A 27993-nucleotide genomic window follows, 5' to 3' on the forward strand; every position below is an offset into this window, starting at 1 on the left:
ATTTGGGCAAAGTTATGTTTTAGTAGCCTTACCAAATAATTTAACGAAGTGCTGCAAAATAACGAAGATGTGCAATTATACTTACGTTTGATTAATTGAAAGCTTCAAAATTATATATATATAATATATTTATGTATTTAAAAAAAACGTTCTGTTTTTAACTGTAACCTATCGGCTATAGGCTAACTTGTGGCAGATGAAGCCTATGCTACAAATTGGTTGTTCCAGTCAAAAAATACTATCGCTCATAAGTGTCCTTGATTAATAAACAAACTTCAAGTTAATGAATCATCACATTTATATTCGATTTTTCTACATTAATCATCCAGTCAGTGAAAGACATCCAATCTGAACAGCCGTGCAGCCGTTAAAGATGTATCTAGTATTGATTTAATTTCACAGCCGAATATATTTAATAATATTTATGGATAATTCAGAAAAAAAATGCCTCCATTACACCTTAACCAAAGAGGTTGTATTGGGAGAAATTTAATAAACGACAATTAGGACGCGTGCGCTGACCTCTTCTCCAACCATTCATTCATTGCTTTGCCAAGGCTACTTTGTGTGCTTTACACTAAGCATACAGCACACCGACCCGCTATAGGGTTAAAAGGGATCACTACCTAGGGAACGTCGCCAAAAGCCGCGCATGGGGTATAAGGGACAATCTACCAATAGTTGCAATAAGTGGTACGTTTACTATGTCAACGTGTGGAAGGGGAACGGCAATGAACAGTCCCTGCTTGAGTTATAAAATATATATATTTAAACCTCTCCTTTTCTATCACATGGAACAATACAAACTAATTTATATCACCATTGGTTTCTCTCAGTGGCTTCACACCAATTGCACTTGTCGACATTCCCTTTTTGCTATAGGTTGGCCCCCTCTGATTCAGAGGTTAGGAATTTGCATCTGATTGCTGTTTGTCAACCAATGATTTGACTCTACGACCGTGAGCACGCCTTAGATTAGGCAAAGATAAAATGTAACCTCTGAATCAAGCCATACTTTGAAATAAAAGTAGATGTAAGGTACGCTACAGAACAGAAGTAACACCATTTATTGATATCAGTTAACTTCTGTATATGAAATATACAATCGATAACCATCAGAACGCCTTGGATTCAGGGGGAAATCAGGAATGTTTCTTCCGGTTCCCAGGAGTGCAAAAACAAAACGGAAGCTGATTTGGTAAGTTTTTATTTTCCTATTTCTTATACATTCGATTAGCTTAGAATGATACAAATATGATTTTATATCATTCGCCCTATTATGGATGCATCTGCTCATCAGATACGATCACGATAGGCTACATTGATGGGCCTATGCCTTATCCAAATTCAAATGATTTAATCGGATAGTGTTCACGCACAGGCTGCTATGTGTCCTGTATGTCCGTTAATATGCATGGTAAAGTCATTAAATGTTATTATATTCAACTTTGACATGAGAACATGTAAACCGAACTGTAACTATGTTGACGTCTTCTCATCCACACATAACAAAAGTTGGTTGTTGTCTATTAAAAGTTTAAAAATGTGAATTCGGTAAAATATGTTTAATCCAAACTTGATCCGCTGTGTTGTCTGTCTGTCCTTTGCTGTAAATAGGGAAGTCGCCATATATTGTCGTTGTATGTAGAAGCGTATTTACATTTGCCTGAAGCTAATAGCCTATACTCAAACATTGCAGTCATACTTGTTTTTTTTGTGTTCACGAGTGTGTATCCAATACCACATTTAAAGAGGTAGTAGGCTATTTATTTAGTGGGAGCCATTGATTACACATTACAAACTGATTAATAAATGTGTGTTTCTGTTGACAGGGTAGTCTACTATTCCCGTTATTGTAATCCTTCACATTCGTTTCCGCAAAAAAATATCAGAGGGCAAGCATTTATGCAACTGAATAGGCCTACCATGATCAGCTATATGACATGTGGATGGGCTTTTTTAGTATTTACTTGATGCGTTAATTGGCCACTGCTCTTTGGCGCTGACTGCGTAGGCCTGCAGTCTTGTCAGTTTGACACTACGCACAAAAGCAGTTTGCATTAGGCATATAATACGATTTGCGATGGAGTTAATGTCGAAGTAAAGGCCTTCATGGGTACCACACATTTTGTTAACCTTCATGCTTGTATTTGCTTTTTAAATTGTTATTGAAGGCCTAGGCTACACACATAATATGCCTAGGTTGCATTTCGTTTGTGTATCAATCACACAGGCCCTATTAGTTTAGGCAACTAGGCTTACGTTTGTTTACAGTTGGCCTTAAGAAATATTGTTTGTTGAGATTGTTAAATTGAATCGGTAGAGGAGTAGATAGAGCCATCCAGTGAAAGAAGTAATCGAAAATGGGCATTGGGAAATCTCTCTACAATAACCAAAATGTCATGTCCAATCCATGGCTGTTACTACATGGACACCCCCCCCCCCCCCCTTAATGAGTAGAGCTTACAAGTCGCAGCTATTCAGTGTTGGACACCAAGATGCCTTGTGCAATGTCCCCTGTGTGACCCTACAGCATGACATTTGTGATTTTATAGGAGATGACTGGTTTGTTTGTTTGTTTAGTTGCTAAACTTTAGTGACTGACATTGCCCCATAGTGTTTATGTATGTTTATCACCTACATTTTTCTCATCCACCTCAAGATTTTTATTGTCATTCCTAATCTTCCTTTCTTTTAGAGCACGAGAGGAATTTGGTTTAATTTGGTATTGAATAAATATCTCTTGTAATATGATCAACGTAATCTATTGTCTTTTGGTATTCAATATCAATCTAACATGAAATGTTTTGAAAACGCATAGCTCAATTTGTGCCCTTCTATTGCCAGTATTATATCTCTGTGTTTCACACACCAAGATTGAACGAAGGGATCTTCTCCCTATTAACCTGCATTGATGCCGCTTCATACACTTGTAACATCCAAGATCGAACTGAGGAATCTTCTCCCTATTAGCCTGCATCAAGGCCCCTTTAAGAAATGGGGGATTTGCTCTATGATTCGACCTCTGTGGATTAGAAACGTATGGTAGGCGATCAAGTTCAGGTCTTAAAGGCCTGAGGCTTTGCATAATGAAGCTAGTCTAATGAATAACATGCCTTGTTGTACGTCCCTGCCACTTGTTGTGTCCAGGGACTGATGTTTGGAATGTGTTCAGGGCCTTCCAAGGAAACTGTTTTGTATTGCCTTCAAAGGGAGAACTGTGACTAAAACGGTGTGTTGGAAACAATTGATTTCACATACATGGTCTATCAAATAAATGTAGTGTAGATAATGGAATTCTCTAGGAGTCAGCTGTTGTTGATGCAATAGAAAATATTCCTTGTCTCCAGTGTCCCTCTCTTTGTTTCGCTCTTTATTTTGATATGTGTGGGGGGGGGGGGATCCTCTTGCATACCCTCAGTACAGTACTCTTGTTTGATCATGACATGATGTCAGAGTAATCCAGATGTTCTGGAATAAAATACATCAAAGAACCTCAGAAATTCTGTATATGAGTGTCTCAATATGCTCTACTTTCTGTGTAATAATTTTTTTTCACCCACTCATTTCAAGTGGTACAATCTTGCATGGCAGTTTAGTTTAGCAGAAAACAACCCTGCATCAATCCTCAGACATTTTATAAAATGGTTGTGAAACCAGCAAATGAACAGAGCAGAGGCATACAGTCTGGTAGTCTCTCACATGTGGTTATCTTTAAATTATCTTTGTTTTGTAGCGATGTCATGTGAACCTATATAAAGTTCTCTTCATGGCACAAATGGATGGTAGTTCTCACATTGTTAGATCAGGATACACATGATGTGGACACCTACATATACCCATCCCAAATGCTGAATTACAACCCACAATATTTGCAGACAAGTGAAACATTTGAATCTGCTTGCTCAGAGGTTGCCAATTCTACAGTAACTGATTGAACAGTAATCACATAGCCACTGAACCGGTTATTTGATTATGAATTGTTACTTAAGCAAGTTAGACAGGTTTGAGACTAGTTGGTTTTATCAGCCTGCACAGAATGTTTTTCTGTTAACTCCTTGTTGCCCACATATCTTTTTCAAGTCTGTTGATGTGCTGGCACCAGTATTGTTGTCAGTTGAAAGTCATTTTCAATTGCTGTTTGTTCAAAAGGTGACAACAAAGTAGTAACTGGGACAGCTTACTTAAAAAGTGGTGCTTGTCTGTTATTGCTTCTTTTGTTTTTACTTCACTCCTAGAGTTTCCTTCCAATTTAAGGGGGGGAAGTGTAGTAAGTTGGCTTGTTTTCAGCTGTACCGTTGCCAAAACCTTCTTGTCTTTTTGGCACACAGGCACTTTCTGTGTTTCTCCTGCCAAGAAATGGAGAAAAAAAAATCACTACTTCACTCTTTGGGCCTGAGCCATGGGGAATCCCAGCAGGCCGATTGTGACGTACTGTAGGTAGAACAGAGTACAGGTATAGAACTTACTGGGAGAAATGCCATGCTATTTGCACCCACGATAACATTGATTTAGGCCTACATATTGGGTGGACAACTGCTATTGCATTTGCAGTGCCAGTCAGCCGAGGGGCTATCCTTGTATGTGTCTGCCTAGATACCAACGTACACCCGCCACACGCGCACATGTCCATCAACCAGGTTTATTTATGTTTGATATTTACAGCTCTTGGCTTCAATTTGTGCTGGATGAGGAAGCTGTCAACTTGCACTGTGAATACAGTGGTAATCAAACCAGGAGAGCTGGATAACTGACTGTGGCTCCTGAGAGAGTTAACATGTACACATGTTTAGCACACAAATAACATGCGGTAGGTATGTAATATTTGTTTAAGCAGTAGGTTATGAATCCTTGCCAAAAAGCAGTTACCTGTCTTTTCCTACTGTGTCGTACCCAGACAAAGGCTGGATTTTAAAAGATTACAATACAGAGACATAGCCTAGCCTCCCCCATGATTGTATGAAATAACAAGTATATCCTGTTTGGAGCGTTTATCGGTTTTCAACAAAGATGCACAAAGAGGCACCCTCCCCCTCAGTTAGTAGGAACAATCATTTCCCTGTGTCATAAGAGTGACAATGGTTTAATCATTGAACTGCAGGGCTGAAGTTCTGAACTTTTCCTATCATTCCTCATGAATATCCAATACTGCTACGGAACTACGATCAAATATGATAAATGTAAACTGTACAACAGGGGACAATGATCAATGATGGGCTTTCACAGTCAACAGCCAATATCTGCAAGAGAACTCGCTGAAATGAAGCTAGTAAATGAAATAATTGTATCGACATGCAGCATAGATTATTATGTTGTATGACCTCTTAAATCTATGTGTGAGTCTTGGAAGAGTTGTGGAGTATGCAGCCTTTTGATATGAGATGATATGAGATTAAGCCCACCGTTGATCAGCTAGTGTAAGAAAACCTCAATGGCTGCTGTAGCTAGATCTATTTGGAGACAAAACCCACTCAGACAAAACCCACTCATTTGGTGAGAACCCACTCAGCAGAATTTGTTTGAACTCATCCGAATTTGTAGCCAATTACAGCAACCGTAATCTCTGATTAGCTTCCTTATTGGAATTGTCTTTCTTCTACATGTTAATTCTGGAGAATAGTCTCCCAACAGAAACCCTGACTGCACCAATCGAAACTTACTTTCACGTCACACTATGTCCCTCCCTTGGCCCTAGGGCAAGTACAAAGCAGCTCTTGATAGCAGTGGTAGTGGGAGAGTTTTGTTGCTGGCATGCCCTAGCATTCTAAGAGTCCATTCTCCCTCTACCTCTATTTTCAGTCCATCCATTGGTATACAGTGCCATTGCCCCCCCCCCCCCCTAATTGTCATGGGCTGAAAACGGTTGAATTTGGGCATTTGATTGAAAGCCAACCATTCCACTAAACCTATAATTAGGGGATCAGTGGAATATGCTTATTCTAAAATTTGTTCAACATAATTTATGGCTGGCTTGGCTGTAATCAGATTTGGCATCTGTTCTGTTCGATTGTGGTGGAAGACATTGGTGGAGAGTGCATGACTGACCAGCCTGTGTGACACATCCTAAATGATCTTGTTGTTGGTGTTATGGCCTCAATTGAGGCAGTGTTATTTCCCTCAGAGGTAATGCTTGGAGGAATGTGTAGTAAGACAATGCCACATAATCGAGACCAGTACTGTTGACCGACTTTTGTAAGAGGGGGGTCATGTAGCCCATTACGGCTGCATCCTGTGTGCAAATGGCTTCCAAGATGTCCAGTTGTGTTTGTTAGGGTTAGTTGTGCTGGAGGGTTAGGGTGGAGTTGTGGTGTAAAGGAAATGTGTCAAGGTTTGGTGAACATGTGTCAATACTCACTGTGCTATTGTAGAGACTACCCCTGCACTCTTTGGTAGGACCTCTGACAAGATGAACATCTAGAATCAATTCTTGAGTATTTTGATAGGATTCCTTTAACAGTGTCTGTCTGTCTGTCTTTTCACAAGCTACTCTGAGCATTCTGAATGTTGCCAATACATCATTTGAACGCTCTTGTGCATTCTTTAGAATACATGTTCTAGTTGAATATTGGAGCAATCAGCCCTGTATGTGTATGCTAGGCGGTGTGTCATTCTTTATCTCTTTGGAATTAGACCCTTGGCGATTTTCCTTATCTCCTTGTCTTGTTTGTTCAGACCTCGCAATCTTCTCCCCTCACCCCTTCCCACAGTCTCTGTGCCAGTAGGTAGAAGAGGATTAACCCATTAACTCTCATCATTCCTTCCTTACCTTCATTCAGCTGGCTTTCCACCCTGTCTACTACATGGCCATTTCACCCACATGTAGTCTCAATATTCTCAGTCCCAATTCTCTTACTTTAGATTGAATTAATGAATTTACATCAGCTGTAAATGTGTTGCATTTATGTAAAAAATGCCTCTTTTGGTTCATATGTTGTGGAGATATGTTACCTAAATTACCTATTTTTAACTAACTTTGTCCACATTCAGTGTGTGTTGCATCTACTTGAGTCATGCTGTACACAACAGCAGCCAGTAGACTGCAGCCATAGACTACAGTACATGAAAAAAATTGAATTGGGTGATTTGCCATCTTTCGTTCATCCTAGAGACCTCTTTAAAATAGTATTTTGTGTTTAGTCATACTGTTAGTCACAAAGTTAGACCAGAGATGAAAAAAGATAAAATATGATAAGGTGATATAACCATAGTTATATTGCGACTATTTTTGATCCAACAACTGCAGTGACACAGTTGTTCTCTGTGCTGGAAAAGAATGCAGTGTGAATCAGTATTGAATGTCTCTCACTTCTCTTAATACCACTGTTCATTTAGTGATTATGTTTTGACTCTCAAGTCCACAGACATGAGTAGATCGAACAAGTGGCAGTAATGGTTTTGTTTGTGCAATTTTTAGTCACTGTACTGCATCACTGTATGAATGAGTTGAGAGAATGTAGTCATCATGAATACGATCAACACCTGCTTTGAGAATTCATCTTCATTTCCCTGTGTACTATTGATTCTAGAACACTGTGTGTAAAGTCTTTGTCCTGACCTACATTTGATGCATGCTTTTTTCAATCAAAATGGATACCTTTTTCCATTCAGCATGTGGTCTAGCTCACATTGTTTGTGTCTTCTGAAATCCATTTTTACATACAAGCAACCAGGTGCAAATTTGGCATGTATCAGTATGAATTGCTGTCTATGTGGCTCATGCAAAGTCTTGTACAGAAAGATCCTGATCACCTGTAATATTTCATAAAAGTACAAATTGCACAATAGTCATCGAACTCGAGGAGTTGTTCACTCATGAGTGTCATAAAATTCCCCCTTACTGTATTTGCATTTCTGTCTATAAAATTATTTGTTTGTCATGGTTTCCTCCCCCCGATTTGAATGACAAGGCAGTTTAACTGTCATTGCAGTATTTCATTGCTGTTTCTCTGTGTGCTCTACTTAATTGTCCTAATGAAACCACTGGCTAGCATGTTGGCTGTAACCACGAGAGCTAACATTTCAAAAGTCTCACGAGCTTCTTTCTCTCCCTCACAGGCCCTGGTAGAGTTCTACTGGTGAACTCCCCAAGGAGAGGTCTCCATCCTTTAAGCCGGTAGTGCCTGTGTACGGTGCTCACACAGGGACTCCGTGCTCAGAGGCCCTTGGCCAGTGGTGAGTTCCTACTGGCTTTCCCTGCTCCAAGATATCAGCTTGTGAGAACTCCTGCCTGAGAAGCTGTCAACAGCCTCTGAGTGCATGTCTCACTGCTCTGACAATCCTCCCGCCTTTTTGAGGACCAGTGCTTCAATAGAGCTCTCCAGCAGCAGTTTAGTTCTGTCAGGGGCTATTCACCCTCAACATCAGGACTAAAGAGGCATTCCCCACTGGCCCCCTGATTGGGTGTTCCTTAGGGGGGGTAAAGGGGAAAGGAGGTGGCGCATCACTTTCGCTGGAGATGAAGCTTCAAGCGGTGATGGAGAATCTGCACAGGCAGCAGAGGGCCAAGTTGCTGATGGAACTGGAGCAGCAGCAGCAGCTGCAGCAGGCAGGCCAGGGGCTCGGCCAGGGACACACGGCCGCAGGAGATGAGCTGATGGGAAGCCCTGCCCCTGAGACGGCCGACCACGCTCAGATGGCAGCCCTGGCGGCCATGAGAGCAGTGGCGGCAGGGCTCCAGAGGGCCTCGGACAGCCCCATGTCTGAGCGCAGCAGTGGGGGAGAGGATGAGGAGGATGATGATGAGGAAGGGGAGGAGCGGTACAAGGATATGATGGGCTCCGAGGAAGAGGAGCAGATGTGAGTATAGGGCCAAAGACACTCATTGCAAGACGGTTTTCTGTTAGCATCTCCCATAGGAAATAGTGTCATGCGTCGTGGGCATGCTAATGGTTTGGAGTGTTCGCAAATGACTTAGTTGCAAGCAGTGCCTATCCACAACTGAAATGTGAGATCATAGGTCCCATTCTTTGATTGGCTTCAGCAAAACTCAGGAACTGTTTGGTGATTGGTAATTTTTCGGTAATTTTGACTATTTTCCAAAGAATAGGATTTTATTTAAAGAACATTTCACCAATTGTCACCACTAGGGTTGGGCTGGTGGAAGGTTTTAGGGGTAGCATAAGCTTACACTAGTGTAATTCCCGCCACACTGTCCATACCGTTATTTTGCCATTACACCAGCCAAGTGCAAGAGATGATGTTTATTAAATAAATAAAATGGCATATGCATATGAGGATTTGCTGTCCAAGTAAGGCAACGTTTTGGATTCAAATCAGACAACAAAGGTAGGGCCCTATAATTTCCGTGACGTGAGTGTGTGTACAGTATTTTTTTTTAAAGGTATAACTGGTGTAGCAGGTATTTTGGCGGGAAGGTATAGCGGTTTGAGAATTCTGACACCGGCACACGCCTAGTCTCTAAAGCTCAACAACAAATGATTAGTGGTGTTTGTTGTCTAAAAAGCCAGGACACATACAAAATTAAAAGGCAAATAAGCGAGGAAATAACCTTTTGTCGGACCAGGAAGTAATAGTCCGAATGATGAACTTACTACTACGTCCATCGTGCTTTGCGCCTCCCAGCCAGTATGTCTTAGTTAAGATGTACGTTAGTAAATGCAAGTGATGGATGTATGCTAGAATACTAAGTAGAAGCTCATTCGGAAACGGTAAGCTCACTCTTCCCTAAAGCTCCTTGTAGTTTTCTATGTAATTACCCCCCAAATACGTCACTCAGGGTAAAATCCTTGAACTAGCCATACCTAGCTTTTGATTTATAGAACGCATGTGGAAGCTGTTTTCACATGCCCACACGTTCGTAAGGACAACGATTTTGATACCTTAATGCAAACCATGAGAATATGTTCAGGATATAAGTATATGTGCAGGATATGCATATTATATGCCATTGTAATGTATATGCCATTGCCTCTGGTCCAGAAAGCAGAAGTGGGACGAGGAGGACTTTGAGGGCGAGATGGAAGAGGACTATGAGGATGACCTGGCTGAGGAGGGCCTGCCGACGGGCCGGGAGGCAGTGGCCCCTGGGAAAGGCATCCTACTGCTGCCCCACCGGCAGCTGCACCCCCACTCGCAGCTCCTGAAGGCCAGGCCCAGCGTCGACCAGGAGCCCCGCACCTCCGTCATCCCATCCCACGGAGCTCACAGTCAGCTGGGGGCCCAGGACCACGGAGACTGGACCTACGAGGAGCAGTTCAGACAGGTAGGCCCCGGGGAATTTATTGAGGGCAGCTTTTAACGTCTTTAGCTGCGTTGTTTACTGTAAACGCTTCAGCGGTTTTGACATCATAGGGGGGCTTATTTGAAAAGGACTATGTAAAATGGATATTTGTCATGAAGAGTTTAGGATATGGACACCTGTGTTTTGACGGTGGTGGTGGTGTCTTTCGGTGGACCAGAAAAATAGGAAAAAGAGAAATACACTCTGGGTTCACTTGTAGGTTCACTTGCTAATTAATAGCTTTTTTCATTCTGTAACAATTGTCGATAGCCTAAGACTCTTTAGAAAAGCTGTTTTGTGTATTTACTTCCTGTGTTTATATGAAATAACGTAACAAATGTAAAGCCAATAGGGTAGTCCTGTAGCTACATGTGAGTTGGAATCTAGTAGGTCAATAGCATAGTTTACCTATTAGTTATTAGCATTGTCTCTAGCGTATTTATGTTAGTTAGCTACTGCTATGAAAAACAAAATCCATAATTGCCAGCAACGTGTGTTGGAATAACTGATTTTTTTTATTGATAAATGAAACAAAGGTTAGAAATAACAGTGTAACGAGAGAGAATCAGTCGTACACAATCTATACTTATGGATATCTACAGGGGGTAGGTGGCTTCAGAAATGACTTAAATTGTTACTCTCATCAGAATATTTATGGCATATGTTTACAAAGGCAATGAGGCAAATTTAGTACATTTTATCATGACATGCCATGTTAAGGGAATGATCCTTAAGTTCTTACTGCAGATTCTATTAATATTATCGACAGTTATATAATCAACAGTGCCAGTACCTTGTCCGTTAAGATAATGTTACACAATCCAACGTTAATGACAAATTGACTAGGTAATGGCTTTGCTTGATTTCCCAGTTACATAGCTCAAGAAAATGGAAAAAAATTATAAAGAAATCATCACTCAATTGAATTACATAAAACAAAGCTTAAAAATCTTAATTTATATTTACACTTAAAATGTGTTTCCTTTTTTTTAAGTTAACTGAGAAAAAAATCCTCTGTAGAGTTCTCTCCCCTGGGAGGAAGGGGTTAAGACTGTACAGTTTATTTTGGGCAGGTGGGTGGAGGCAGTTGGAATGTGCCTGAGGGAGAGTGATAATCTGACCATTCTGGACCCAGACCCCCGCGGAAAAGCTGCATGTCTCTATCAGTCTGTGTCAGTTGGAGCTTTTCCAAACTGAAACTGGCCCTATAGCACATACAAACCTGAAATTCAGGTGAGCTCCAGGCAGTAGCTGGTAGATAAACCGCCTCTACCAAACCTGACTATGCTTCCATGTAGAGTGTGTATCATCTTGGCTGTTGAAAGGTCAGACTAAATTGAGCTACCATATGGTCTACACGGATGTCTGATTACAATGTGGTTGTTAATTAATCAAAAATGTTCAGGCAGTTGCCAGTAGTGTCTGATATAACATATCTGCTGGTAGCAGAATGTGACTGAATTAAAAAAGTATTCACTGACTGATATCAAATTATACTAGCAGTGGATTATTCTTGCGAAGGAAACTGATTTGCTGCTGGTCAAGTGCCATTTGAACTGTGTTATTTTAGTGATACCAACCATGCCACCCCCAGCACCCATGTGCACACCTGACCCCTGATATTTTTATATAGCAGAACTTTGATTACTGCCTCCATATTTTCCATTCAAAGTTGCTTACCCTCTCAAAACACATGGAAATCTTTCTTTCCCACAACTGGTAGGCCTACATGTATCTGTCACTGTCATAGGTCATACCCATTGTTTTATTTTTTATCTTAAAGAACTGTAGAAAGCTATAGACTTTATCACAGTGTGGATTAATCTGGGCCTCTTCACTAGGGGTAAACTAAATTGACTTGGCAATGCAGTCCTCCATGTTTTGATATAGGCATACAATCTTTATTGTGGATTTATAAAGTCTACATAAACACATAATTATTCATTTATTGGCAAATATCATGCTATATTAAGGTGGTCATATTTGGCAAAACACCACATGTTATGGTCTCTTAACACCATTTATGCAGCATTCATTTGCATATAAATAATGTGTGACTCATTGATGTAGGCCTCATGATGGGTTTATGAAGGCTCCATTGGGACCATATATACTGAAAAATGTTTGCACTCACTGCAATGTAAGTCATTTGGATAAAAGCATCAGCTAAATGGCATATATATTTATTGGGTAAAATTTGTTTGAAGTGTAACCATTACTTGGTCCTCAAGTTGACTGTCCACAACAGCTATTTTTTTTGTAGCTAGCCTATCTGTTGCTCAGCCATAAGCAAGGTGGAGTGCCTCCAAAATTATATAAGCCTGTCCTGTGACTTCCCCACTGTCTGCTGCCTTCCCCCCACCCACTCCCATTACAATACCATCCTCAGGCGAAAAACTCAAAAAGGCAGAAATCCTTTGATGTCTTGGTTCCTCTCTCTCTGGTTCTGCAGTTTTAAATACAAACAGCAGGGCAGATGGAGCACAGATGGACAGTAAAGGAGGGACCTCTTTAAAAATTCATTGCACTCACTATTATCAGGGTGAATGGAGGGGAGTTGGCATTAAACATTGATCTGCACAGCCACGCACGGAATGGGGGAAGGGCCCTGTGTGACCACAGGAAGTGGAGAGTGAATTGGAGCCAATATACGGAGTGACACTTATTGGGATTGCTCGTCAGCGCGTTTGTACTGATACAACATATGCCGTTTCTTAATTCTTTTACGTTTTTTTCTGGGCAGTGAAAATATTCATGTATGATAAATAAATGTTAGAATGCTATTGTTAGATTACACAAAGACTTTACAGTAAAGCATGTGGCCTAAGGCTGTTTTCCTATTTGTCTCTCAAACAATTAACCAGGATTAGCTCACACATATATGTTCCATTGGCCGGACAGTCTTTGTCTAATCTCATACTATAAGATTAAGTGCTGTACAGAGAGTAACTTGGAAAATATGAGGCAAGTCAGTTTAGAATGGTGCCTGAATCTCCTGGGATCTATTTACAGTATGTGAGCAAACAGTCTGTATGCATAAAATAGCCTACCATTTAAGTATGCAGACTACTTAATTTGTTGACATAATGTATCTGCCAAAAAGTGCTGTGAGTGTCTGTATGTGTCTGTTTTCGTGTGTGTGCGGTGGGCTGTGTTTAACAAAACTAAAGAACAGGGCTAATGGAACTTGGCATGTCATAAAAACAAAAGATAGAAAACAAAAGAGACTGCTGCATGGAGAGGCCAATTAAAGTCTTCCTGTTGAGTCAAGGAGAAACAGAGGGAGGTGAAGGGTGTGTGTGTGAGAGGGAGAGAGCCAAGAAGAGCTGCAACTTGAACTGCATCCAAAGCAGAACATGTAGTGAATGCTCACTTTTGGCTGTGAAGTCGAGCATTGGAAAGTGTCCAGCACCTAGTCACTGTGAGTGGAGGTGATGTCAGAAATGTGCAGCCAAGGGGATTCTGGAAATTGGCAGGCGCTCAATATGGCGTAGAAAGGGAGGGAGGGGGGGGGGTAGCAGGAATGTAAACAAAGATTGCATAAAGGCTTAGGCTAGCACTTTTTCTCATGTTCCCTTTTCTGTCTCTGCCTTTTTTTGTTTCATTTCAAGGCACCTATGCGCTGTCATTTGTCTGAAACACTAAAGGCCTAACCGACTGTTTCCTCGAAACATACCCTTGATCTGTCTATCGTAATAAAAGATTGTCAGAAAGGAGACTGAAAATGTACATCTCAGTTCATCTCAGAACCAGGAAGGTTGACATTGTGACTGGCTCCTACCTTTTGAAGCCACATCCTTCCTTGTGGGTGTCACCAATGCATGTCTATTTTTCTAATCTATACATTCTTTGAAAAGACATCATAAACTGATCTCTCTCTTTGTTCCTCCTTCTCTCAGGATGAAAATGTGTGTGACCTTCTAGGATAGAAATGTGATTTTTCTGAATGGCACTAGATGTACATAAAACAAAGCTAGGGGGACGTCTTTGAAAGAGGTCATCATTCATATTCATACCAAGACCTTGCTTGTGTACTGTTGCTTTGAAACACTTCTCAATAGGCAACAAGTGTTAAAAGAGAGCATCTGTAGAAAATAAATGGGAAAAAAGGGTCAGATACACATTACTTGAATTCCTCTTTGTCCCCTGTTAGAAACACAATACATCATTGTGATAGGCAAATTATATACAGTATAAACCATACATGGCGAAATAATTATGGCCCTTGAATATACAGTATAAACCATACATGACATGAACTCAACCAAATTATGACCTGTGATATGAAGGAAGACAGGGGCACTTTGTTATGATACTGTACCTTTAAGATATTTAGGATTCAGTCATTCATGTCCCCCTTATTAATTGTATGACAGTAGCTAGGCGTTTTTAGCTATTTTGGCTCAGCATGGGGGTGGGCTAGGCTGACTACCACCCTCCATCACTATTCTACTCCCCTTTGTCCTCCAACACACACGGCACAACCACAGAAGAGGACGGCTGACAAGGAGAGGACAAATCAAGGGTTGGCAGAGGTTAAACGCTCGCCCATCTACCTATTAATCTGGATGGACCGGCCACGCGACCACGACATCTCATTCTCCAAGGAGCCACATGTAAAGGGCGGTGCTGAGGGGCGCTGAGGGGGGTGGGACCCGGTTGGTCCTTAGAGGCAATTATTAAACTCATTGATGAAGACCATCAATCATTCTGATTGGCAATTGAGGTGTCCTACTGTGGCCCTCTGCTATTCAAACAGCTCATGTCAAAAGCATTCTGGCCGTAACATGTCTTCCTCTCCTTCCAGTCGGTCCTCTGGTCCTACTCATGATGTGGGTGGTTCAGTGCCTGTTGACTTAGGCTTGAACCCTGTGTTTCCTCTATCTCTGTCTCCATCTCTCCACCAGAAGAGACAACATTATCATATCATCTCAACTGGCGCTACATAAATGCTTTCAGCTTTCGCAGGAATACTCACGAGATGGTTATCTGGTTTCTGGATTGTTGTGGCTTTTTAGTTGGGTGCTTACCAATCACTAGGGTGATTATTTAGTGTGGGAAGAGTCGATTAATTAAAGGACCAGATTGTTTGTGTAGTTGGTGTTGTTCTTTAAGTGTTTTCTGGTTTGTGATTTATAAAATGTTGACACACCTGCTTACTTTGCTTTTTGAAATGTTCACAGGTTCATCCCACCCCTTTTGGACATTTATAAACATGATTCATTAACAATGTAGTTAGGTTGGCCCATAATACATCATCCATACAGTTACCCACATATATACTATCATTTTGTAAGCTGCAAAGTTTTTCAAAGTTTTTTTTCTTCTGTGGGCTGCACAAACAGTTGATGTCAGAAGGAATGGGATACATGTTTCACATCATCAAATAGTGTTCATTACATTTTTATGTCATGTATCCTCAACGTTCATGTCAGCAGTAGATCTGTCCAATGCAATACATTAGGCTAAATCATTTGATCAGAGAGAGGCCAACATGGTTCAGATTCTGAAATGGAGGACATTTTCACACAACCCCCTTTGACATAAATGAATGATGATAATCAATCATCAATATGCATCATTCAAATACAGTCAGTATGATTTAAAACATATTACATTTAATTGTACTATTTAGCTTACTAATTTAGTTTCCACACTAAGCAATGCCTTGACATGATTTAGAAAAACCCCTCCAAGGCTTTTTTTTGCCACTCTTCATCAAGTAGAAGAAGTATTTGCTTAGCATAGACACAGCCTGTCAATCTATAATTTTTTTCCTCTCTCTTGAGTAGCTAATTGCCCACCTTCTAATTCTTAGATAGTGCCCCAGCCACCCTGTCCATTTAGGTGAATCTTAAAGGTCAGGAATTCAGGCAGGATTAGGATGTGTTTGAGCATGTTTGCTGATGGCCCTGTCTCCTATAGTATTCATAAAGCCTGTATTTATACTCAGCCAGTTATATCATTGCTGATTGATTAGAGTTTTACAACTAGATGTGTTTGCTCGCGTTTGTAGTGATATGTTGATATTTCAGTAACAGGAGACATGTTTTAGATTTGGAAGCTAAATATCTAACTGATCTGAGGTAGTCATGGTGTATGATGTGAACCCTGGGAATGTTTTAGGGTGTGCTAGGGAGAGAGAGAAAAGAGAGAGAATTCAAAGTTTCAGGTCTCACTCAAACAGAGAGTGGAACCGATCTAGGCTGTAATCTTGTTATTCATTTGTTGACCAAAGTACAGGTGTGTCCAGCAGTCTTTTTACTGAGCTAAATAAGTACTTTCGGTACAAGAAAGGAAGCATGTTTATGAGGTAGCTGGGTTGAGATTGAAATGCAAGAAGTCAGTGTTGCATAGGCCTGACTGATTAACTTATTGCCTGAAACTGTGCCTCAGGAGGATGGAAAGAAATGCCTTTGTTTACACTGCCCAATAAAATGCACCGAAGTCGTACTAATAAAGATATTTCCTGTATGAACAAATTATTCTCAAAATAGAATAACATTTTGTTAAATAGACACCCAATTAAATAGTTTACTCTACTTTCTTACCACAGCTTGCCAATTGTGTTAATGTTTTTAGAATAGGTAGAAAGGCTATGGTTATATCATGATTCTCTTGAGTTGGCAATCAATTGAGTAAAAATCTATCTATGAGTAAGAGTAAATAATAACTAGCAAGTGCACATTTTGTTGAGCTGTCCTTGTTCACTTGATAACTGTGTGAAAAGTCAGCAAACTAGCATCTTTCGGCTTCAGCTTGGAACAAAGCACTATTTGAATGATCATGTGCCCATGTTTCTAAACCATATCCAGAATCCCTTCGTACTGGTGAAGTCAAGCTGCATGTTCTCTCCCTCTCTCCCTTACCCTCCCCTCCCCCACTTTTCATGTGTGCGCGAGCGAGCAATTGTGTGTGAGCCGGCATTGCCCGGAGGTGATTGGCAGGTGTGAAAGGATGGTTAAGTGTTTCAGAGGGGGCAGCTCATGTGACACACCAGCTTGATGGAGTCCCCCTCTCAATGTCCGTGTGGGGATAGTGTTCAATAGCAAGGCCCAATTATGTGCTATGTGACACTTGTTGCAAGGTGTTAGGATGATTTGCATGGGACTTTTAGCTGTATTATTTTTCCCAAACCTCTTTGAGTGGCCGTAACTGACTACCTGTGCTATTTTGACCTTTACTTAGCGCAGACAAACGTGTCTCTTTTGGGTTCTACATTATCTTTGATATGGAAAGGATTTCTTCTTCACCAGAATGTTTGTGGTTTATCAACAGGAAAAACTACAAGCTGACTTGCATAGGAAGAGCATTCAGAAATGAAAACAAGCTGTTTATTAAGCTACAGTATGCTATGTCAAAGTTGTAAACGGTGCACGAACAGTACGATCTCAACCATTTCAACACACAGGAAAACAATTGAAGTGGTCTCTTTTAGTATCTGTTTGCCTTGAGCCTCACATTGAAACATTCAGGGTGGATCAGAAGAATGCCAGGTGGGTGGAATCTCAGACTAAAACTCCCTGGTACTAAAGAGAATAAGCAGCACACACACACACACACACACACTTCACTCGCAAACGTCTGCTTTTTACTACAGAATCACTGGGGCAGATGTAAAAAAGTAGTAGTTACTAACGTTAACCCACACATCAACATTTCGCTCATTGACCCAGCTCTTGTCATTTGATTGCAGAAACATTCATACAAGGAGACGCCCTACCAGTGTGTGTACTATAGATTTTTACTTGATGTGAAAACCTATAGCCCCACAACCACACCCAACCCAGATAAACAGATGTGTTCTACTGGAGTTATGTTGTGTAGGGGGCTGGGGGGGGTGTTGGGGGTATCTAAGTGGATCCTGGGAAAACGATGCAGCTGTGTAAAGTATTAAGAGAGTGGGGGCCTTCTAAGGTGTTTGTGTGTGTGTGTGTGTGTGGGGGGGGGGGGGGGGGGGATTCCTCATGTCAGGAGCGAGCGTTAACTGTTATGAAAGAAGGGTATGCTCTCTGGCTTTGCATACGTTGATTGAAGCTACCCTCTTGTCGGAAACAATGGTGATAATCATGTTCAAGCTAAGTGTATCTCAGGAGTCAACAGGAATAATGCAGAGCAGACCTCTGTTTGATTGGCTTGGAGGAAAAGAAGGCTCTGATGGTTACACTATAGAGGAGGTGGATTAGCAGAGGGAGAGAAACTAAGGGGGAGATCCATTAGAAACTTGTGTGTGAGAGAGACCGACGAAGGGGAGCCATTTTGAAGATTTATGGCACAGCACTCCTCGAAATGCATGCATCCTGTAATTAAGACTCAACGTTGCCTCCAGCCCCTACATTACTGCCCCTCCCCCAGCCCAGTCATCGAGCCCCCATCCCTCTGATAATAAGATCTTACAGGAGCTTGGCGTCACTAATGAGCGCTAAACGCCACAAAGAGAATGGTCTGTTTGTGGTTACAGCGAGGGCCTGAAAAAAATATAAGTACTTTCACAGAACGAGAGTAGAGTTTTGGTAGTATGGTACATGCTCTGTGTAGTGAAGTTGAAGTGTTGAAATGATGTCTGTTTTTGAGAGAAAGTGTGTCATCGTGTGTGAGCAGTATTTACTTGACATGTCAGCCAACCCAAAGGTATTCCACTAGTGAGCTGTTCTTCATAGGGCAGCAGAATTCATCTGAATAGGCCTACTGTATTCCCCCAAGCGTGTGTGCTCCACTTTTACTGTTAACTTTCACTGAACTTTCTAGGGCTCTCTCTCTGCCCTAGCAGCTGGGCCACATCAGGTTCTCATCAGCCAGCCTTCTCCGCTGTTTGGTCGCATTCAAAAAACTGAGGCTCTCTCTCTCCTTCTCTGCCATTTTGGGGGTAGTTATGGCTCAACCACTGGGCTTAACCCCTCTGGTAATCTGCTTCCATCTGTAACCTGTATCATTCTCCCCCCTCTCCACCACAGCTCTATGAACTGGATGGAGACCCAAAGAGGAAAGAGTTTCTGGATGACCTGTTCAGCTTCATGCAAAAGAGAGGTAAGCGAGAGTGTGCGTGTGCGCCATGGCTCTTGACTTTTTCCATTGGAGGGTACTGGGAGGCCCTGCTCTCTATCCCCTGACCCCCCAGCCCCCCGTCACTGACATATGAAACACCACTCTCGGCTTTCACCTCAAAGGGTGGATCTTTATTAATTTGGGGGATGATGATCGCTTTATGGTCGGCCAAGTCCTCACTGTTCTCCTACGCAGCTAGAGAGGGAATGTATGTGGGAATGTATTACTATACATACATGTTCAAGTTCTGCTGCTTGTTTTTTCCCTGCTCTGTTCTCATATTTGGTTTAGCAAACATTCACAGTTGCTGCGTCAAAACATAAGCTGAAGTATTCAATTATTGATGTCTTCTAGCTAATGTATTGTCAACATTGCTGCATCAAACAGGTGCAGAACTACATACTTGTATTCATACTTTGTAAAATCCTGTGATACTCTATATAGATGTAAAACACAGACAGTATGTGTGACTTAGTTGCAAATAAAGATGTCAAAACATGGAAAATCAAGTAGGAATAGGCTATAGGATGTTGACAGTATGTTGCTGTCAAACAACCGTATGGGCGTGTCTGCCTGCTAAGCTCACAGAATCTCACACTGCCCTCTAGGGTCAAGATGGGGAACTGACAGCATATGAAAAATATCCTCTTCCCTATTTTCAGTTTGAAAAAGTCTAATATGTTTTATGAGAGGATCATTTTGCATCAATTGTTGAACGTCTTTGGACCTCTAGAAAGCTACTCAGTTCACACTTGTAGCAACCTCTAGTCAATCTCAAACAGCTTTACATTCTATGTGAGGAACACATGAAGAAAGCAGTGAAGCACTAGCTAAAGACCAAGTTTTCTCTTGTCTTTTCTTCTTCTTTAGGAACCCCTGTAAACAGGATCCCCATCATGGCTAAGCAGGTGCTAGACCTGTATATGCTCTACCAGCTGGTGACCGAGAAGGGAGGCCTTGTGGAGGTCATCAACAAGAAGCTGTGGAGGGAGATCACTAAAGGACTCAACCTGCCTACCTCAATCACCAGTGCTGCCTTTACTCTCAGGACACAGTGAGTGCACTGCACACAGAGCACAAAACATGGCTATGTAAGACCAAGATCGATTGACTGTATAATAAATAACTAGACACTGTCATGTTCATTAGGAATTGTCATGACACAATGTTACCACCTTATCAAATGTGGCGTGCTATGGAAACAGATTAGGAATGCTCGATATATCGGCCCTCATTTCAGTATCAGCAAATAATGCATAAAAATATTATATAATATAAAAATAATAGGAATTGGTAATCAATGATGAATTTCCTAGGCAATATTCTGGGTAGTTATTGTGTTAAATCTGTGGAAAGAGAAGTTTATACATCCAGGTTAAAATATTGTGAGTATTATGAATTTGTAACTTATGCATCATAATTTACCAACTGACATGTCCCTCTGGCAGATACATGAAGTACCTGTACCCATACGAATGTGACAAGAGGAGACTCAGCAACCCCAACGAACTTCAAGCAGCTATCGACAGCAACCGGCGGGAGGGGCGCCGGCAGAGCTTCGGGAGTTCCCTCTTCACCTACTCTCCCAACGGGACCCCCACTATGCTGTCCTCCCCTAAGCTGTCCATGCAGAGTATGGGCATGGGCACCAATGGAGCCTCGCTCACCCACATCCAGAGAATCAAGAAAGGTAACGGAGCAGCTGGTACAGTATCTAGATAGTACACTAGTCTGTTGCTCTAGTCTGTTTTTGATGGGCATGATATGCGATTGATTGCAGTTATTTGATGTCCAATTGATTGCAGTTGGTCTGTGCATTGCTATTGTATAAGCTTTTTATGTCAACAACAACAACCATATTTTAGAAGTGTATTAATTTATGTAGACTTGTTCTCTTTTTTGTTTATAGCCATTCAACATGTAAACAAACCCAAAGGGTACAGAGTGACACCACATGTCCCTGATCATCTATATGTCTCCTCTCTCCCCTCCCTATAGAGGAGGATGGCGGGCAGCACCTGCCCGGGGTGGGCCGCATGTCGGGGGCTCTAGCCGGTCACTCGGTGGTGGCGGCACAGGCAGCTATGGCGGCACAGGTGGCAGCCCTGGAGCAGCTGAGGGACAAGCTGGAGGCCGGCGAGCCCCCAGAAAAGAAGATGGCCTTGTCAGCCAGCACTGAGGAGCACCAGAGACTCCTGCAAAGAGCGCTGCAGCACAACCTGCTGGCCATGACCGCCCAGATTCCCATGAACATTCGTATCAACAATCAAGGTATGAACAAATGTATTGTAGCAATCCTTGCCTTTGGAAGCGGGTTACGATCTTGTCCAAGTCGGAAGTCATTATTTGGAGCAGTGGATAGTTTGGTTTGAAAGGCGACCAGGGTTCAACCTGATGAATGCTATTGGTGTTAGCAGGGGGATGGTGGCTGTGGGAGCACAGGTGGACACGGAAAGGGGCTTGAAAGAAAGTTGAAGTGCCAGCGGCGCGTTTTTATATTATGTTGATGATATAAATGTAAATTGGGAGTGGCAGTAGTGAAATTACCAAATCACATCACAATGTATCTTCACCCATTTTTGCATAGGCCTATACACTCCATTATGCCCAAGGGGGAATCCTAAGCCTGCAGCAGCACTTTCTTATCTTATTGTCAGTCTGTAGAAAAAGTACATGAGGCTGGGGGATTTGTCTTGACATTTCTCATTTGAACAATTTTAAGTAATTTCCAGGAAATTTACATTTACATTTATGGCATTTAGCAGATGCCTTTATGCAAAGCGACTTACAACAAATACATTTGACTAAGTAAGTGAATCATCTTTCCATCAGTCATCATAAGAAATTAATTTATGCTAGGACCAGGGGCTATTGGCAGTCACAATGCTAGAAGAAAGGAAGATTTAAAACAAATATGATAACTTTTTTAATATGTGTTATTCAGTGAAGTTGTTTCTGTGTTGGGCTTCACACTTTTGGTGTTTACTTTTGGTTCCATGTTTATGTATTTTATTTACCCTTATTTTACCAGGTAAATTGACTGAGTGAAAATATTCTCATTTGCAGCATCAACATTGCAGAGGAGTAATGAGCCAATTGAAAACAGATGAATAGGTGGCCATGATAGTATGAGGGCCAGATTGGCCAGTGGATTGTAATAGATTTCAATGTGTTAGATTGGCCAGTGAGTTTGTATTACATTCTGTATTCCATGTTCTATTACCTAGTTAGTTTGTATAACCTCTGTTTGTTTTTTCAGATGGCAGACAGGACTCAGCTCTCAATCTCACCACTAACGGCATGAGCAGCATCAGCATGTCAGTGGAGCTGAATGGAGTGATGTACACCGGTGAGTCCCCAGTCATGTGACAGTGTCAGGAAGAGAAGCTGATCCATCCATTTCACCAAAGAGGGTGCAAACCTGGCCTTACTGTCTTGTGTTACTACAACCGTCCTTCATTGTCATAGCCTCCTCAAGTTATATCTCACAATGTCAACACTGGATATTTTTTAATGGCCAGGAAAACACTTGAAGTTAATTGTGAGAAGAAAAAAAATAATCTAAATAGTGGACGCAGGAAGAGATGTCAGTCTCTCACATTAATGTTTCTGTTTGCTTTTACCCAGGTGTGCTTTTTGCTCAGGCGGCAGGGTCGGCCTTGTCAGGACCCTCTGGATCATTGAGTAACAACAAAGCCCCTGGTGGGCGCAGCGTGTCCCAGCCGGTCCCCCACACACCTACCTCATCCACCTCAACCAACTCATCGTCTTAACAATTCCGGACCCTTTCCTTCTTTGATGCTAACTAAAGCCAAAAACCAACCTCATTTTCTACATAGCCTATGCCAAAAAAATACATATACAAGATATAAACTGAAACTCAGACCACTTGAAATACACCATCTCAGGTGCTCTCATATATTATCTCCCCTCTTTTGTTCTTTTAGCCAAAATGAGTTAGTAAAACCCAGCAATGAGCCAGTATATGCACAGCCTGTGAATAATTTATTTCTACATAAATGTACAGATTATCTGAGAACAAAAGAGAAATAATAAATAGGAAGGGTAATGCACTGTTTACACATAAACACAGCTACTGACTGACAATGAAGCCTCTTAAGAGGAACAAGTTGTTGTTTTTTACAGTAACATTATTATTATTATTATTATCATTATTATTTTTCTCATCATTGTTATTTTTTTTTTATCATCACTAACAATATTCTCATTGCAAAAAAGTATATATTTAGGATTCTATGAACAGAAAATTATAAATATTCTCTATTTTAATTAGTAAAGCTTTAAATATGTGTTATTTCTTCAGGGCATAACAAAGTACCATTGTGACCTCATATTATATAAAACCTCTATTACGTTTGCATGATGCAGTCTAAAATGATCTTTGCTGAGATTTTCTATTCATTGTACCTCAGAAACAGGTATTCTGTTGCATTGTGAGCACAGAGACGTGTGAACTTTATTGGTGTAAGTCTTTCGTATGCTCTTTGGATCTTGAAATATAAGAATAATTTTTGTCTCAGGTTTCCAAAAGCTTGCTATGAAATACAGGAATCACTTTGTACTAGTTTTTGATCTCAGTCGCTCTACAGAAAGGCATTTTCTGGTTGGAGTGTTTGTTTCTCAGATGAAACGTTGACACCAAACCATCCCGTTCAAGTTGAGGGATCATCTTCACTCTCTAAAGTGTGCTGCTCTCTTGGATGTTTGTATTTTATAGATATTATTTCAAAGTTGATCCCCCTGAGTTATTCTAAAAAAAAAATCTTACTCTGAGAGTAGAACATTTAGAGAAAAAGCTGACATTTCTGGGTGTGCAATCGTAATTAGTTAATGTTTGACGAGGGAACTAAGCATTTGGAATCTAGTGGTTATAATTTCACAAGAGCGGTTCCTCACTGATATATGATACCTTAACAACAAAGCTTTTATGAATCCCCATCATGGAAAATAACAGCTATGTGCTTGCATATTTTAGGGCATCTATCCAAATGCTTTAGCGATCAGTGGCTGCTTTAGATGAGGTCGATGTTCATGGAGGATGTTACAGAGAATATTTTGTGATTCTTTGGTTGTTGTTGTTGAACAGTTGCCCAATCATGGCAGTAGATATTGAGTTTTAAAATACTTGCATCTGAATTGATTTTGGTCAGTCAAACTTTAATGTTTAGAACCTGAAGTATTTTGTTTATCAACCAACCAGGAGGTTATTGTATCTCTGTAACCCAATGAAATCTAATTTTAAAAACACTTTTTTTAACTAAAGGAAATATGCAAAGACAATGAAAATGTGAAACCACCTTTGGACTTTTAGCTGTCCAAGATTGCACCTAACTGAACCTTACATAAAGCGTTTCTATTCCCATGTCCCATAGTGATGCACGAAACAATTTATTGTTTACGGTAGATTAAACTTCCCTACAGTATCTGAATGTCTGCATGCCTTGAATAACAAGTGAATGTACGGTACTTCACTTAGTATGCAGATATCTCTCACGTTTTTTTCAAATATCATTTGATAGGTACAGTATAATACTCATTTAGTAATTTATCCTCACTGAGTTATTGGCCTTGACCTGCTTGAATGAAGCTCTTGCAGTAACAAATGTTGCAATGCATGCTTGGTCTCAATGTGCGCAAGGACCCTTGTGTGCATTATAGGTGATTCTCTTGCTCTTTTTATTTGTATTTTTTTAAATATATATCTGTCTCTATTAAATGACCTCTACACTGATTATTAGTGGAGCTTCTATCTTACATTTCTACATTGTGGCTGGAAATCTAAACAAAACAAAGCTACTATGCCTTCATAAACTATTATGAGATTTCTGCATTCTCATCAGGCATTGTTAATCCTACAATGCAGTTTGATTCGAAGCGTGTCTTGCATTCAAACCTGCCATAAAGAATCTCATCATCCTGTAGCATGTCTCACAATATCCCCAAAAACATTCTAGAAAATAACACTGAATATAGTTGCAATCATACGGGCAGGGGCTTAAGGCATTTACAATAAGTTATTTCCATATGTGATGGAATAGAGATCGATATTTTCCTTTAGGGATTTGTGTGAATTATCTTTTTCCAGGGAAAGCTATTCTTTTGCTGGCCTTGAAATGCAGGTGCACACTTCAGTTATCTCACTGGTCTGGAAATTGTAGTGTGTTTTTGTTTGTGAAGTAACTCCTATATGAAGTTTGAGAGTAACCCTCCCATTTGCTCCATGCAATCATGCTACTGTATCAAAATAACTATTGTACGTTTTTTGCAGGAATGCATCAAGGGTTCTATCCTTCACCTGGCCAGGTAGACCCTTGGGAAAACAACCCCTCTCTGAGAATGACAGACGTCATAGCCAATTGTTGTCATGATAAATGGCTGACAATAAGATGTGGCTAAAAGGATGGGGGTGGAAAACCCAGTCATCAATCCACTTCTTGGGTCAGCATTGCTCTTTCAGATTGACCTTATGACCTACTTGTCTCTAAAGCAACATCCACTCACCTGCTCTTTTCTAAGGATCAACAGTATGTTGATCAGATATTCACTGATTTGCAGCAGTCAGATATATTTTCATTTGAACTGCAGAGGTACTAAAGCTACTAGCTAAAGCTCTCTGCAGTCTTAATAAACAGTGTGATATTGTGCCCCACTACCAAAAGCTTTTTGATGTATTCAGAATCCTCAGGGAAATTTTGACTACATTAGTGACAATCATGTTGTTACAACATTGTATACCTCATGGTCTTATTTCGTGCAGATCCATTTGACCTGATAGAAGCCCTTTTCTACCTCAAGGACTAAGCTTTGACAAAATGACTAAATTGATTTTAAAAGACCATTACCAAGTACCACTATGAAGTACTATATAGAAGTATAATATAGTATTTTGAAAATCATAGCGTGAGTTTGTTCAGTGCATTGACATTGGTCAGATATTTCAGGTTTGTTAAATAATCAGAGAAGATGGCTTGAACTATAGATGATGGCAGACAATCCAATAACAAACAAAACCTTTCCTTAATCATAACTGATAATTGTTTTGGCAACATGCGATGGCTTTTGTAAGGATGACTGTTTGATAGATTTTCATTGTAGCTATGCCTCTGTTGCTACGTTCTGGTGGAAGTCTAAGTGCACAATCAGAATCGCATCTTCAAAGCCTCTACTCAATACAGAAGATGTCTTTCTCATATTAGCCCATGGCATACTCTGTAGTCTTTCACATACAATTCTTTTTTTTTCTTTTTTTTATCCCAAGCAATTTAAGTTAGGAGACCATTTATCATGGAAGATGCATATTTGTGTATCTCTATTCTATACCCTTTAGATATTCTAATCAGGGAATTTCACCTTGAATTTTCTGTTTTACAAGAGGACAGACTTACCACTGGCTTTTCTTTTGTTAGATTGTATGTTGCATTGTATGTCCTACCAACACTTACTGATTAAATAAAATACAATGATGAAAAAAAACATCTATAATTACAAGTTGCCTTATGCTGTGACAATTCTTATTTGAATTACCCTGTATATAGAACTAAATATAGAGTTTCTGAAATAGCTTTGGATGGCTTCAGATTATATCATACTTATATTGTTTGTGTTGTAGTTAATTTTGGGAGGCTGTAGCAACCCAGCATACAGAGATTACATTTAGAGCAGGCAGCATTTATAACAAAAATAATAGTGATAATAGTAATGTGACGATTTTGGAAAGGTTGGCATACCTGATTTATTGTTTTCATGTATTTGGAAATTCAGAGTATAAATGAGGCTTTTGTCTTCTACTTCTCAGGAAATATACTTCTACCTCCAGTTTTACGGATTTATCCCTGCTAGGGATAAAGTTACAATTTTGTGTGCACAAGGGGTTGCTCTCTCGCTCTCTTTCTCTCTAATCTCGCTTCATTGGTGTGTTACAGGTTATTTCTCTCATGTAGCATTTTGACATTTTAGTAAGTTTTACCGAAGACAACATACCGCTGCAGTCTACAGCTACTTCTTAGACATGTCTGTTTTGTAGGTGTGCTATTTCCTTGACATTTCTATGATATTTTTATTTCATTGAATGGGATGTTTCCTAAAACGAGTGAAATGGAGGTGTGGCATGTTGTGCCACTGCCTCTTCAGTGACCAGTTATTAGAAAGGTGTAACTAAATGACAGAACAACAACATGCTTTTTAGAATGCTAAATCTATTTCTACTGTTTTGAACCATTTTCGGAGTGGTAAATAACTATTCTTGCCTATTTAATCAATATGTGTTTGTGTGAATACGTTTATTTTGAATTTAAAATAAATATCTCCTTTCCCCAAAATGTCAATTGAGGATTAAAGTGCTATCCTTGCCACCACAATCACATTGAAAAATACTTCAGCAGAAGGAGAAATGAATGTGTGACAAAATATTCTGGAAAGTTTACTTGGTCTTACATTGAATATTGGTAACAACTGAATGGCATGGTTACATTTAGCCGGATAGCATCCTCCTCTATGCAGTCCTATGGACAGAAAACAGTCGGAGACTCATATAGCCTATCGATAAATAAAGTCCTTCTTTCACATATTCTAATGGTTCGTTGGCTGGTTACCCTAACCCTAACCCTTGCCAATGTTCTCCTGCAAACTAATTGTATAGCAAGTAAAGGGCGCTAGCGAGCTAACTTTGACCAAATCCCGAGTTGGAG

The 27993-nt window shown here is 40.5% G+C and overlaps 1 protein-coding gene across 1 annotated transcript; it reads left to right on the top strand.

Moving 5' to 3' along the window:
• Nucleotides 1–1032: 1032 nt before the first annotated feature.
• On the top strand, nucleotides 1033–26730 carry arid3a (AT-rich interactive domain 3A). The gene is made up of 9 exons (XM_083671907.1): nucleotides 1033–1198; nucleotides 8056–8796; nucleotides 9940–10222; nucleotides 19195–19267; nucleotides 20156–20339; nucleotides 20734–20975; nucleotides 21284–21556; nucleotides 22545–22634; nucleotides 22913–26730. The coding sequence occupies exons 2-9, from the start codon at nucleotides 8456–8458 to the stop codon at nucleotides 23056–23058; spliced, it is 1632 nt and encodes a 543-aa protein (XP_083528033.1). The 5' UTR covers nucleotides 1033–1198; nucleotides 8056–8455; the 3' UTR covers nucleotides 23059–26730.
• The last annotated feature ends 1263 nt before the right edge of the window (nucleotides 26731–27993 follow it).

Source organism: Argentina silus (genome assembly GCF_951799395.1).
Source record: "Argentina silus genome assembly, chromosome: 6".
Taxonomy (NCBI): Eukaryota; Metazoa; Chordata; class Actinopteri; order Argentiniformes; family Argentinidae; genus Argentina; species Argentina silus.

What these genes read in the sequence shown, in the direction of transcription:
- arid3a (XM_083671907.1), top strand. Translation starts at nt 8,456, where the DNA reads ATGAAGCTTCAAGCGGTGATGGAGAATCTGCACAGGCAGCAGAGGGCC. An exon ending in CATCCAGAGAATCAAGAAAG is followed by an intron (nt 20,976 to 21,283) that starts GTAACGGAGCAG and finishes CCCTCCCTATAG; the next exon opens with AGGAGGATGGCGGGCAGCAC. An exon ending in CATTCGTATCAACAATCAAG is followed by an intron (nt 21,557 to 22,544) that starts GTATGAACAAAT and finishes TTGTTTTTTCAG; the next exon opens with ATGGCAGACAGGACTCAGCT.